The sequence below is a fragment of the Primulina huaijiensis genome, chromosome 1 (assembly GCF_012295235.1).
Source record: "Primulina huaijiensis isolate GDHJ02 chromosome 1, ASM1229523v2, whole genome shotgun sequence".
NCBI classification, from domain to species: domain Eukaryota; kingdom Viridiplantae; phylum Streptophyta; class Magnoliopsida; order Lamiales; family Gesneriaceae; genus Primulina; species Primulina huaijiensis.
Window position 1 is genome coordinate 3,743,701 of NC_133306.1, and position 16,101 is coordinate 3,759,801.

Below are 16,101 nucleotides of genomic sequence, written 5' to 3' on the forward strand. Positions count from 1 at the left end.
ATTTAAAATATTCATTTATTTAAATACCAAAAATGGATTAAAAAAAAAACCGGGTGAGCAAAATATAGGTTTAATCGAAATAATATTTTTCATACATGATCCAAATAAGAGATATGTCTCACAAATACGATCCGTGAGACAGTTCCACACAAGTTTTTGCCTAAAAACATTTAATAAAGAAAAAACAGCAATTTAGACTCAGCTCAATATTTAGCAAACTTGGCAGTCGAGCATCTAAAAATTCATAAATTCCCATGCAGTGGCCTTGACAATCAATAAAACAATCGTAGGAACGAAAAAACAAAATAAAAGAAGGAATTTTTAGAAAAATTAAATTAATTTATACACTCCCATATGTGAGTTGCTACATAATCTTAAATACATCAATCATGTGGTGAAAGATTCATGGAAAACCATTGTATGCTATTAAATGATTCCATTGAAATATAATAATGGGAATTTTTTTTATGTTAATGTTTGAATAACACTTTGTTTTATATTTTTTTTCCTTCTAAAGTATTATGTAGAAAATTATTTGGAAAAGAGAATTAGGGAATTTGAAAAAATTATTAAAATCTTTATAATATAGTATATAATATGTAATAATATAAATGTATATGATATATTTAAATATATAAAATAAATAAAACGTAACACCATAAATTTACATCAAGGATTTTATATATAAGTTGGTGTCTTTGATTTATTATTCTTAAAATCAAATTGGTTGTTGAAAAGCAATTAATATTAAAAAATTTTAAAAAATTGGTGGAGATAAGAACACCACATGCAAGACATTTGTCAGCATGTGCTTTCTACACTCTTATCATAGAGGAGTAACGTGCCAACGGTAGCAACAATGATATATGTGAGGCACTGCCACATAATTTAGATGTACAAAATTTATAATATGTGATTTTAAAAAATTTAGTGGATCTTATATATGTGTGGTTAAATTTAGATCTTTGATTCTATCATGGAAGTAATGCCACTACATCTAGGATGTAATCAACCCGTGCCAACACTCGTCCCAACTATACTAAATATCGAACAAATATTTCGAATTAAAAATAAAAAAATAAGCAAATGGAACATTTATTTATTTATTTAATTATTAGAAATAAAAGGCATGGACGAAGAAAATCATAAATAAAGTATTTAAAGTAGTCCCAATGCAGGTACAAATTAAATCAATGCAAGAACTTCAATTAATTACACCAAACCCTCGAACATTAAAGAAAAAGGAGAAAAAAAGTTCAAATTTTAATAACCAAAACAAATGCCATGCCAAGAGTTTCATCAGCTTATATCAGTATCCACATGTACAAGAACCAAATCCCAGAAGCTAAACCCGATCCAAATCCCATCTTCCCTGCACCACTACCATTATCAGCTGGTGTAGCCGGCGCCGCAGAAGAAGTACCATTTCCGGCGGCACCACCACCGCCTGTCTTTGGCGCTGGAGAAGCGGCCGGAGGATTGGGTTCTGTAAACTCTACGGGCAGTAAAACCTTGTCCACTTGGTAAACCGCCAAAGGACAGTCTTTTCTCACCGTATTGTATATCTGAACTTCGACGATCCCCGTGGACACGTTCAACTGATTGGCTTGGCCGGTGAAGTTGAGCCCGAAAGGACGGCCGTCCTGCCCGGTGGCCAGGGTCCTCACAGGGTTGCTGATTGTTTGAAAGTTCTGCAAAGTGTAGCACTTTGGAAGAATATGGTAGAGCAGGAGCTGTACCTTTTGTTGATCGCTAAGGTTGTTTAAGGTTCCTGTGGGGAGGTTTTGGAATGCGTTGTCCGTGGGGGCGAAGACGGTCAGCCCCTCTTTGGAATTGTTGACTTGGTTGTTGATTTGGTTTCCCACCTGAGTTTCGTTCAAGAGGCGAGCAAAGGTGTCGTATTGGCCCGCCTTTTGGAGGATCGCGAAGATTTCGATCGGCTCCGGGGCGGTGGGGGCTGGGGCAGACTGAGCGTAGGCGGCAGGGATGAAAAGGAGGGAGGCTAGGAGCGTAGTGAGAGAGAGGGAGAGGAGAGAGGAAGCCGACGGAGCCGCCATTGTGGTGGTAATGGCTAGCTGTGACCCGGGAGTGGAGATAATGCGGTATTGGGGTGGATGGGATATGGGGTATATATGGGATAAAGATGCAGCTGATATCCGGATCCTCCTGATAATTTAATGTTTTATCCAACGTATTCAAGTCAAATAGTTGGTAACCAATATATATATATATTAAGGGGGGTCAAATTAGGGGTTTTTTTTAAAAAAATAATATAATTTTAAAAAGTATGTAATAAAATATTGCAAATCTGAAAGTGTTGTGAAAATATAACAATCGGTATAATAAAAGTCTGGACTCAAATTTTTTTTTAAAAAAATAAATAATATCACGGATTCAATGAATTCGTGACAGTGGGTCACGGATTCTTAGAATCTGTGACCCATCCTCCTGCCCATAAATTACACCGAGTATTTGGCATTCTTTCTGCGCAAATATTCGGCATTCCTCATGCGGCTTTTTTTTGTTAGCTATAATTTTTCTCGACGTTGTGTTAATAATTTTTTTTTATCGAGAATTGTTAGGTATTAATTTTTATTATTATTATTGAATTAATGTTGTTTTATAATGTATTTTTTATAAAAACGTTTAACATTGACAGGTTATTATATTGTTCGTTGATTTTATCATTTATTTCATACAAATGAATCTTAAGAAGTAAAATTATTATTTTTGTTCATTTTATTTATTATTGTTCGTTGATTGGCTGAATTAAATTTGATTGACTGAATTTTATTATTGAAACAATTGATATTATTAAAATCAGCTTAATGTAATAATAATAACAAAATTAAATTTGCTTTAGTATTTATTTATTATCCGTTAAATAATATTCTTTAATATTATTTTCATATAATATTATCTCACTAAAAAAATATTATATGTTACTATTATTTAGTAAATGTATTTGAAACCTCCCAATATCTTTGTAAATGTATTTTCAAACTTTGCTCGCATTTTAACGTATTCTTGCACAATCTGTGTACATGATGCGCTCTCGGGTCAAATTTATGTTATAAAATTTATTGAGTGATAATTTGTATAAATGGAAGTCCAAATTTTTTTTATTAATCGCTCGTAATACATAATATACATTGCATATGAAAAATATAAGCTGGAGCAATTACTTTTGGTACATTTTCCTAGGAGAGAGTACTCAACATTTACTGTTTGTACGTGTATCATTAATTTACAATGAAAATCTAATTAACATTTGATTCGATATACTGATTTTCAGTTCTAATACTTTCACTTCTAATACTTAAATGAAATTTAAATTTTTTTTAATTATTTTTACTACAATCCAATAAATAAAATTTTTATTATTGAAACAATTAATATTATTAATATTAGCTTAATGCAATAATAATAAAAAAAATTAAATTTGTTTTAATATTTATTTATTATTCGTTAAATAATATTCTTTAATATTATTACCATATAATATTATCCTGCTAAAGAAATATTTTATGTTACTATTATTTAATAAAGATAATATAATCATTTACATTAATTAGTTTATTTATATATTATGAATTATTATTTATTTTTAAAAGAATCTATTCACCTTTATCATATTTATCAATTCATCGCCAGTATCTACGTTTTATTATTTACTGTCGAAAATGCAAAATAATTTCTTTTAATATAAAATATGTAGTTAAATTTTGTTAATAAAAAATATAATATTTGTTATATCATGATTTTTTGTTTGCAAGATGGCTGAAAATACAGATAATATGTTGTATTTGTGGGGTAGACACATATCAAATAATATCAACGCTGAAAACATGGATGAACTAATTCCTCCACACCGGTCTGACAAATGTCTTTGGAGATTGCAAAATGTTGAGATTCACCTCTGTGTCCGCCTATGTCTAACACGCATGAGTTTCTATACTGTCATTCAGTGTGGTCCTATTAAAAATTATGATAATCATTTGCTTACAGCCATCGTTGAGAGATGACATCGTGAGACACACACATTTCACCTTACAGTTGGCGATGCAACAATCATCCTACAGGACATTGCTCTTATTTGGGAGTTGAATATTGATGGCATGTCCATCACTGGTGTAGATACAGCGTACGATATGGTGACATCAAGGTTGTGGTACTAGCATACGATATATCATACTCATATTTTCCTTTAATACTTTCTCGCACATATTTGATCTCGTGTGCAGGATCACAAAGCACGATTCCCAAAAGTGTACTGGCTATCATGCTGACGTCAAGGTTGTGGTGATCTATACCGACTTGGGTAGACATGCATGTGTGATCATCACCATATTTTGTGATCATGAAGTAGCCTAAATTTTTTTCATAGATGCTCGAAGTCCCCACCCACAATTGCCACCTTCGGACCAGTTCTTGCATTTGACCTTCCAAATTGTCGGAGAACTTTGGACAACGATATATTCACGTCTCAAAATTCGAACAGAAAAATCTTTCATTGAAGCTATTAAATCATTTTTGCTCTTAAAAACCATTTTTACACCGAGCTCTGGCCTATCAAGATTGTAAAAGTTTGTTCGTGATGCAGAAGGAAAACCAAATGAATATGGAATTTGTTCGTCATATACTTCATTGAAAAATTGGGGAATTTCACGTAAATGTTGCTCCGGTGCAATATGAATGTTCTCTGTCATTGTTGCTCCAGACATCAACACATACGACGATGTGCCTTCATTTGCATTGTCAACATGATCATCATCTTCTCCGTCAATTGATGTAGCATAAAAATCATCATCGCTATTAATGACATGATGCGCAATGTCCCCAAATAAATCATCTTGCTCAGGCATGTGTTTTGTAATTGGGGCGGGAATATTTGAATCCTTCGTAGAACTATCACAATGTCTAACATTTGTGGTATTTTCTTCATCACTCAATGAATTTAAATCAAATTGGCATGTTCTACTAGAACCTCATGCAACATTAACTCCTGATGGAACCGTGATATGATGATCCCAACCCCCTGAAGTAAAATCCCATACTCGTGTTCTATTCATCCCCCATGCATGGGCTTCTTCGGTGTGAGCCGTGATATGGTGATCCCAAGGACCAGTGTCGATCCCAAAATATGTCTGAGCAAACTGTTCATCGACGTGATACATAGAAGGTCCCGCTTCATTTAAACCTACTGTTCCCAAACCTTGCGTTATTATCGGCATGACTGCATCAAAATCGTAATCACTTACGCTCTATAACAGTGGCGATGAATCAACGTACAAGTACATGCAATCCAGTGTGGGCAACTCAAACATAAATTATAGACTATCATCATCTGTGATATAGACATGCTCTTCAACGTAACGAGACAACGAGCTATAACAATATTCCGTTGACAATTTGATGCAGAATTTTGATGGGTCGATCTCCAGCTTGCGATGCACATAATTCATCAGTTGGGAAAATGTGGTATGCTGAGGGATTTTAATGGGCCTGGTCGCGGGTATACTATATCCAACTCTACTATCTTCAATAATAACATAGCCACCCACGTAGAGTAAAGCCCTCACAGTATCCATGTCTGGAGCGAAAACTAAGATATAATATATACAGTCATAACAAAATTTAATTATGAGTTTCTTACACATATATTAAAATATATATTTTATATTGGATTAAATTTGAATAATCACTTACAAAATTATTATTACTATTATTATTAAAATATATATTGTCAAATAAATTTAATTAGAAAATATATTTAATAATACCGATGTTTGTTTTTATAATAATAATAAAAATGTTATGACTTATATTAAAAATTTAAAATTTTAAACATGTGTAATTATAATTTTTACCGATATTAATTTCTTATATTAACAATTTTAACACTTAAGAGTATCAATAAATTTTAAAAGAAAATAAAAGATAATAAACAGAAAAAAAAATTCAAATTTACAATATAAAGTTATATTTTTCAAAATTTTTGTCTACATAAGCACGTTATAAAATTTGACCTTAAAACTTAATTGAATTACTTAAATAAAAGTTTTAAGTAAATTAATTCAAAATATATCATTGAATATATTAATAATAATTAATAATTCTTATATTACTTTGTATTAACATAAACATAATTATAATATTATAGATTATATTAATGATATCGAATTTATAATGTAATTATACACTATTTTATACTAAAACACTTATAATTTTTGTTAACAAATGTAATAAAATAAATTATAATTCTATCACTCTTAACTACACTAATATTAACTCATTCTCATATTTAAATAATATAAATATATTTAAATTACGAACTTTGAAATTTTTTTTTTCAAATATCAACAATTTATATTTATTATTACTGTCTTATTAGTATTCAATTTATATGTGATTAATATTAAAAATATAAAATATAACAAAATTATACTTAATAGTAAAATGAAACAGAACAAAATTATAATTACATTAATACAATATAAATAATACAATTAAAATATAATAAATTATTTAAATTACTTTTTCAAATGTGGTTGTACGGAATTTGTAATTGAATCAATGAATGATGTTTAATATCTGCAATAAATTACAAATATTATGAGAAATATTATTTAAAAAAAATTCAATATAAAAAGAAAAAACAGATATTCGACTGAGACTCGGCGCAATTCTCCTGAATTCTGATATTCAACACAATTCTCCCAAATCAAATTCTGAATTACTGAGACTCGGCTCAATTCTCTCAAATTCTGATATTCGACACAATTCTCCCAAATCAAATTATGAATTTTGATACTCATACGCAATTACTCGACGCAATTTATAAAGAAAAGGGAGTCATGGATAAAATCAACGAATAATATAATAATCCGTCAATGTTAAATATCATTATAAAAAACACATTATAAAACAATATTATTTCAATAATAATAAAATAAATTAATACCTTACAATTCTTGATAACAAAAAAATTATGAACACAACGTCGGATCGAGAAAAATTATAGCTAACAAAAAAATTATAGCTAAAATGAATCCGTGATATTATTATATTTTTTTAAAAAAAATTTGAATCCGAACTTTTATTTTGCGGATTGTTATATTTTCACAACACTTTCAAATTTGCAATATTTTATTACATATTTTTTTAAAATTATATTATTTTTAAAAAAAACCCACAAATTGGTGTCTTGGTATTCGTTAAAAAAATTAATTTACTAAATATCATAAATGTAAACTTTGATTTCTAATTTTTTTAACATGAGTAGTTACATACATATATATAATATAGTTTTGATACGGTGCACATATACTTTGTACACTTATGTGAACATTGATGAAGTGACATTCAAATATTAAACATAAAAAAATTATACATCTTTTATATATAAGTATCACTTTATCGATGTTTATATAAATGTACAAGTTCGTCGTATCAAAACTAATTGTTTTATTGGCCGCGGGAATCTGATAATTGGAAACTTATTGCGTTCCAGCCAATGATCGAAAAATAGTCGTTATCTACATTATTGGACAAGTAGCTGTTTGGGAATTTCATATAATTGCATGACACTCGTACATGTCTTGTATTTTAGCATATTCAACTTACACAATTTTCCTCCTCTCTCACTCTCCATAATATTTTTTAAAATATTTCCGTTGTGCCAGTTCAAGTTCAATCACACACACATATACATACAAACACATGTATTATGATTTATATGTGTATATATAATATTAATATTAAGAGTTCAGATGGTCTTGTGGTTTATATCTGTAAGATGACTCAACTCGATTCATACTTATCATGAAAAATAATACTTTTCATATAAAAATTCAATATTTTTAATAAATTGGATGGAATCAAATTAGTAAGTTTTACGTGTGAGACGATGTCACGATTTTTTGTGATGTATTAGTAAATTTATATTGACAAAAACTTGTGTGAGACGGTCTTACGGGTCGTATTTTGTGATATAGATATCTTATTTGGGTCATCCATGAAAAAATATTACTTTTTATACTAAGAGTATTACTTTTTATTGTGAATATCGATAATGTTGACCCGTTTCACAGATAAAAATTCGTGAGACCGTATCACAAGAGATTATTCATTTATATTTCAACTCAGAGAGACAAATTTTTGAAAGAAACGGATTGGATTGGAAAAGAATCGTGGAGGTTAGACTTTGCTGGAATGAGCTGGCTCAGATTTGAACTATGAATATTACTAATAATAATTTTAGCTAAGCAGAACATGCAAATGATGCAATGAATTAGCGGAAAAATTAAGCAAATTAATTACTTGACCTGTTTAAATATTGAAGATAATATAATTTTCAGTCAGCCCAATTCACGTCGACTTACATCTTAACCACTCATGAAAATCTACTTTGACTACCAGGTAATATATTTAAACCACGTACGAGATCCAATTATTATTATTATTATTATTATTATTATTATATAATGTCATTAAAAACGTCGTGTCTGTATCATTTCAATCCCTGTACGTCAAATGCGTTGGTATTTAATTATTGAATTTCATTTAATAAGTATTATATAAGGAACAACAAGTTTAAAAAGATTCAAAATAATATAACATATATCAGTACAGGTGGAATATTATTTAATATAAAAACCCTTAAATTCTTGAAAATTAGGAAAGAAATAGCAAGTCTAGATCTGAGATGCAACATATCGTGATTAATACGTACGAACTAACAAATCAAAGTATGTTAGAAGTAATTAATTTTAAGCTAATTACAAGCTGGCATACACATGGAATATGGCCTACAAGCATGTTATAATTATCTTGTGCGAATTTGACAACCCGTAGGCTGTCTCATTCATTTGTTTATTTGGTTGGTCTCCCACATGAAAACTGCTTGGAATGTATATCCTAATTGAAGAAGATTGTGTTTGGATTTAGTGATGGTAACATTCGATCAAACCATCTTGTTGGTGAGAAATTCTTGAAGATGACATTGAATAACAATAAATCGAGGTCATTATTAAATGTTGTTTTTTTAAGAAGATCTTTCTACATCCTTGGTATTTCGTGCTATCCAATATATAGAGAGGAAGAAAAATGTTAGATAAAAAATATTAATAACAATAATGAAAATATAAATATTTACGAATATATATTTATGAGAAGAACAAAAAATGTTGCAGGCTCTAACGAGTTGAACGAGTAGGTGACCGAAGCTTGTGGAAAACATAGTTTCCTTAAAACATATTCGTCATCTAACGATGGTGCTTTAGAATCGTATAGATGTTTGTCTCCCAAGTTACAACGGTAATACTGGTAGCAAATAAGTACAAAATGCTACTCCGACAAATAGAAAATATACTTGATCGTAATCACCTTTGAACATAAAACATTAAGAAAACAGAATGAAAAATGAGAGACTTTTGATCAATGTAAAAAAAAAAACTAGGTGATTATGTTCAACAATTGAATCTTGCATATTATAAGTATGAGTTACCCCATTGAAATTTTCTTTGTGAAAGTATATTATTTTATGAAAGTATATTATTTTACTGGCTGACTAGTAAACACGATGTCCTTGAACTGTTCTGTTTTTTGCGTAAATTTTGACGTACCTCACACAAGATTCTCATTGATACACTTATGTTCTCATAATTGTATTTATTTCGGCCACTGACACGTCTGGTCATGTGAGATGGTTTAGAGTCATGCAATTCTTTCGAAGCGGCCTCATTTTTCTATCACATACGTGATTCTTTGAAAGAACAATTTGCGTTGTTTCGCTTATTTTTTGATGCATAAGAATCATAGAAAGTCATAATTTATCCTCTACTTAACTGTTTCATCATAGCAATGAATACGAGATAACTTTCACAGTGAGTTAACAAGTTAGTGCAATTAGATTGTCTCATTGAACCTAATTCTTGAGATCTCCGATCAGCGTAGATTGAGTTTTCCTTCGTATCAACTTATTCCTTAGGCTTGAGTCTCATTTCCCTTGATGATTTTGCAACTATCTCTCTATTTAACCATTTGTTTAACGGATTCATTAGATTGTCATTTGACTTTATGTAGTCAACAAATATAACTCCAATTGATAGTAATTGTCTAATTATATTATATCTGCGATATATATGTCTAGACTTACCATTACACTTTTTTGTTTTTTTCCATTCCAATCATAGACTCACTATCACAATGAATACAAATAGTGTGCACAGGTTTTGGCCAGCTTGGAATATCTTCTAACATTTTATACATCTACTCAGCCTCTTTACCACATTCGTCGTTGGTTGTACATTCAGATTTCATCTAAAATTTGGATATTACAATCTGTTTAAAAAATTTGCATGTAATCGTTGCACCTCCTAGTGTGAATACAAATCCACTAGCATACTTTGAGTCTTTCATATCATATATGTAGTTTATATCACTGTATCAATCAATAACAACATAATATCTGGTATAGTGTAGTCCATAGTCACAAGTATACCTTAAATACCTAAAAATTCTTGCAATTTTTTTTAAAATGTTCAACTCCTGGATTACTTGTGAATCTACTCAATTTGTTTACTACATAGCTACATCTTGTCTTGTACACCTCATTAAGTATATTAGACTTTCAGTGATTTGAAAATGCTCTTATTGAGACATTGTCTCTCATTGATTATTTGATAGATGTTGACTTTAGTCTGTTAGAGTTTTACCCAATGCAAAATAATCTTTGTTGAAATTTTCAAGAATGTTGTCAACATAATGTTTCTTGTTGAGAACAACCCTTTTGATATTCCATGGATTTTAATTTCCATAATTACATCAGGGAAGCCCGTGTCTATTTCAAATATAGATTTCAATAACTTCTTAGTAGACTTAACCATTTTATCATTACTCCCAATGATAAACATGTCATTTACGTAAAGACATCAAATAACATAGTCATTTTCAATGTCTTTAACATATACACATTTGTCACACTCATTGACTTTGAATCAACTTTATATCATGGCTTTATCGAATTTTTCTTGTCATTGCTTTGTTGATTGCTAAATACAAAGATTTCACCAATTTACAAACCTTGTTTTCCTGACTAGACACAAAAAATCCTCTATGTTGTTTAGTGTAAATCTCTTCTTCTAAATCTCCGTTTGGAAAAGTTGTTTTTACATCCATTTAGTGTACTTCAAGATTTCTCAAAGCGACAATTGCAATTATCACTCGAATAGAGATTATTGTCGTTACCGGAGAATAACTGTCAAAGTAATCAAGCACTTCTTGTTGACGGTAACATTTGATTATCAGTCCGACTTTTAACTTATCTATAGTTCTATCTGATTTCATTTTCCTCTTGAAAATCCATTTATAACCCAGTGTTTGCTTCATGGAAGAAGATTTATTGATTCTCATGTATGGTTTTGAAAATAGATTCAATTTAAAAAATAATTACCTATTTCAATTGATCTCTTTAAAACTTTCAGGTTCACTTTCTAATATGAAAGTAATAAAATATGGATTGAAATATTTCCTACCCTAGCTCTCTTGCTACTTCTGGGTTCAACTCAATAGTTAACCTCTTGTTCTTGATACATTGTTTCATATGATATTGTAGAAGAATTTGGTTCTCTTTTAGATTTTCATGGAAATATATGTTCAAAGAACGATACATTGCTTGATTCCATTTGCATATTATGAATATCAAGTATTTGAGATTAATACACAAGGAAATGATATACACTATTATTTTGTGCATATCCAATGAAAATACAATCAACCTTTTTTGTCCTAATTTTACCTTCTTCGGTGAGGATACTACCACTTTGGCAAAATACCCTCACACTCATGAGTATTGGTAAGAAGATGTTCATCCTTTCCATAACTTATATTAACTTTTATCTTGTTTCTTTCAAGACATTTTATTTAAAATGTAATTTGCTGTTAAAATAACTTTGCCCACATATTATGTGGTAAATCAGAACTCAAAAACAATACATTTATCATTTTTTTCAAAGAACGATTTCTTTTTCTGCAATGTCGTTTTGTCGAGGAGAATAAAGTCAGTTACTTCGTGTCTAATTGCATGTTGAGCACAAAACTCAAAAAATTTTAATTCATATTCACCTATGCAATCACTTCTTAGCACTTTAATTTTCTTTTAAATTGATTTTCAACTTCACTTTTGTAGAGCACAAAATTTTTTATGGCTTAATTCTTACTTTTAAGAAGATATACATAGCATAATTTTTTGTTACCATCAACTAAAGTAATAAAATATTTACTTGCACCACATGTTTACACTCTTTTTAAATCACATACATCTGTGTGAATTAAATCAAGGTTTCATTATTTCTTTCAATAATTTGGAAAGATGATCTTGTCAGTTTTGCCTCATTACAGATCCTGCATTTGTGCATTTTATAAAGTTTTAATGTAAGAATGTTTTTAAGTTAATTAATATACGAATATTATCATAATTAACATGTCTTACTCTATCATGCCACAAATTAGAAGACTCAAGCAAGTAAGCAGACTCGTTAATTGTTTTTTCATCCACGGCTTGATAGCCATTACATTTAGCTTGAAAAGCTCATCACTTACATATGCCTTGCCAACAAACATTCCATTTTTAGGAAGACGGCTATCAAACTCAAAAACAATATGAAAATCATGCTTGTTCAAGAAATCACGAGTTCGGACAAACAAGAATTAAATGGAAATGTTCAAACTTAAAATAATAAATAAGAAAGACTTGATTTATGATTAATTCAGAATTTGTGTGTACTGTTCAATGCAAGTTTTTTTTTTTTCAGAATTTTCTCTCAGTCTTGAGTTTCCATATATATATTTAGTCTTTGAACTCTCACAATTAAATTGACAAAGAAGATCTCTTTCTAAAAAGCAACACTCATTCGGCCAGAAGGTGTCAACCCATTTGAATTTTGAATGTGTCCGTTTGAATCTGTCAAAAAATTTTGACAATTTAAATTCTTATTGTCTAGACATCTATATTTCTAAGAAGGGATGATTTCAGAATGAAGGGAGAGAGCTCTATTTATAGGAATTTTCATCCATGTGAAAACTCGTATAATTTGCCTACTGTTGCAAAACATGTTCAAAGTATTTGTTCCCACCTCATTTAATGATCCAATTGCCGACATCATTATTTTTTCGACATTTTTCCCACTTGGAGATTTGATTGAGAATCAAACACATCTCCACACATCCTTTCAATCTTACCGTTATCTGCTGCTTACGCTTCTGCTAGGCCACTTGAGGATTTACACCACTCAAATTTGTCAATGTTCACTGACTTGGTCAAAAAATCAGCTATGTTATCTTTTGTATGAATCTTCTACATATTCACGCTTCTTTCTTCTACTACTTCTCGTGCAAAGTGAAATTGGACTCCAATGTGTTTCGGAATGAAAGGCAGGATTCCTTGCGATGTGCAAGGCACTCTGACTGTCACAAAATAAAGGAACATTATCTTGTTTGTGCCCAATCTCCTCCAATAATCTTTTAATCCATATTGACTCCTTGCAAGCTTGAATAACTGTCATGTATTCTGCTTCCATCGTAGATAATGTCACAACTATTTGCAGTTTTGAAACCCAGCTTACAGCTCTTTCTGTAAATGTAAACACATAACCAGTAGTAGATTTCCTCTTATTAGAATCACCTGCATAATCTGAATCGACATAGTCCCTGAGCATAAAATCCGATCCTCCATAACATAATGCAACATTTGAGGTACCTTTAATGTATCTAAGGATCCTCTTAACCGTGCTCCAATGCTCTCGTCCAGGATTCGCCATATACCGACTAACTGATATCACTGCTTGAGCAATATCCGGTCTTGTACATATCATGGCGAACATCAAACTTTCCACTGCTAATGTATATGGTACTCTAGACATCTCTATCGTCTCTGCTTCACTGCTAGGAGACATCTCGGATGACAACTTCAAGTTAACAGGAAGAGGGGTCGAGATTGGCTTACTATCTTGCATGTTGAAACGTTTCAAGACTTTCTTCAAATAAATTTTTTGGGAAAGCCAAATCTTTCTGTTACTTTTGTTTCAGTGAACTTTCATCCCTTGAATCATGTTTGCTGGTTCCAAGTCCTTCATATCAAATTCTCTTGCTAACTGTGCCTTCAAACCTTGGACCTAATCTTTGTTGGGGCCTGCTACTGACATGTCGTCCACATACAACAACAAAATGATATACTCATCACCAAACGTCTTGAAATACGTACAAGAGTTTGCACTCAGTCTGTTGTATCCAAAGCTTATGGTATATGAATCAAATCTCTTGTACCAACACCTCGGCGTCTGTTTGAGACTGTACAGAGATTTGTTCAACCGGCAAACCAAGTTATATTTGTCTTTTTCCGCAAAACCTTCTAGCTGGCGCATATAGGCTTTTTCTTCGTCTTCAAGTTGTCCATGAAGCAATGCCATTTTCACATCTAGCTGTTCTAGATGTAGGTTAAACACCGCACACAATGCCAACACTACTCTGACGGTTGTAAGCCGAACAACATGAGAAAATATTTCATTGAAGTCAATGCCTTCTTTTTGAGCATATCTTTTTACTACCAATCTAGCACGATACCGCTACACTTGGTTATTGCCATCACCGCTTAATCTTAAAGACCCATCTGTTTCCAATGGCTTTCCTCCCTCGTGGTAGGGTAACAAGATCTCAAGTTTTATTCTTGTCTAATGCCTTAAACTCTTCATGTATTGCTATCATCCACAGGGATACATCCGAGCTTTGAGTAGCCTTGTGGAAACTCGATAGCTCACCATCCTCTGATAATAGACAATATGCAATATTGCTTTCAGTGACATACTGAAAGACAACCTGGTGGTCTTCTGTCTCGAGTTGATAGCCTCACATTGGAAACCTCAGACTCAACTTGTTCTTGTTCTTCGTGCTTTGGTACTGCTTCATAAGAAATTTGAGTTTCGTCCGTCATATTTTCCACCTGAAATATAGTACTTTCTGAATTCAGTGTGCCTTTGTCTCCCTTTACTTTATCTTCCTCGAAGATAAAATCTCTGCAGATGACAAGCTTGTGGACAGTAGGATCTCACAAGCGAAACCCCTTTACTCCATCAGCATAACCCAAGAAGATACATTTTCTGGATTTCGAATTCAACTTCGATATTTCCTGCTCATTGTACAGAACATACAGAGGATTTCCAAATGTATGCAAACGAGAATAATCAGTTGGCTTCCCAGTCCACATCTTTATCGGAGTCTTCAGATCAATTGCCACTGAAAGAGAACGATTGATAATATAACAAGTGGTTTTGATTGCTTCAGTCCTTAACATGGCTCTTGTTCTGTCCAACAAGATCCTGTTCATCCACTCCGCTACTCTATTCTGTTGAGGTATGTAAGCCATCGTAATTTTCTTTTGATGCTCTCATGTTGACAAAATACATCAAATTCATCACATGTATATTCTCCCTCCATTGATAGTTCTCAAACACTTGATTTTTTTTTCAGAATCCAGTTCAACCCGTGCTTTGAAATCTTTGAAAATCTAGAAAACATCTGATTTTTTTCTTGATTGTATACACCTAACATCTCATAGAGAAATCATCAATGAACAAGACAAAGTATCGCTCTTCCTAGGGATACAACCGGTTCTTGCCAAACATCCGAATGAATCAGCTCCAGTATGTTTTAGCTTCTGATAGTAGAAGTGCCAAAATTTAATTTATGTTGTTTACTGTTAACACAATGCTCACAAAAGGGTACTGACATTTTTGTAAGTCCCGGCAGCAGCTTCCGTTCTGAAAGAATTTTCGACCCTCGTTCTGACATATGCCTGAGCTTTCTATGCCATAACACTGTTAATTCTTCTCCTGAACCAATTGATGCAACAGCTAGTCCCGCCTCTTTGTATGTTTCTCCCAAAAGTGAATACAGATTTACAACAACTTTTTCCGCATTCATAACTACAAGCACACCCTTCATAATTTTCATGATCATGTTCTCGATATGAGTTTTGCACCCGATATCATCCAATTGTCCCAAGGACAAAAGATTTTTTTTCACTTCATTCACATGTCGTACTTC

General features: G+C 31.6%; 1 protein-coding gene across 1 annotated transcript; it reads right to left on the reverse strand.

The window, feature by feature from the left end:
* Positions 1-1,114: 1,114 nt before the first annotated feature.
* LOC140978086 (fasciclin-like arabinogalactan protein 9) lies at positions 1,115-2,181 on the reverse strand. The gene has a single exon (XM_073442869.1). The coding sequence runs from the start codon at positions 2,055-2,057 to the stop codon at positions 1,305-1,307; it is 753 nt and encodes a 250-aa protein (XP_073298970.1). The 5' UTR covers positions 2,058-2,181; the 3' UTR covers positions 1,115-1,304.
* Positions 2,182-16,101: the final 13,920 nt, after the last annotated feature.

Excerpts from the sequence above, each read along its gene's own strand:
- LOC140978086 (XM_073442869.1), bottom strand. The coding sequence starts at position 2,057 with ATGGCGGCTCCGTCGGCTTCCTCTCTCCTCTCCCTCTCTCTCACTACG.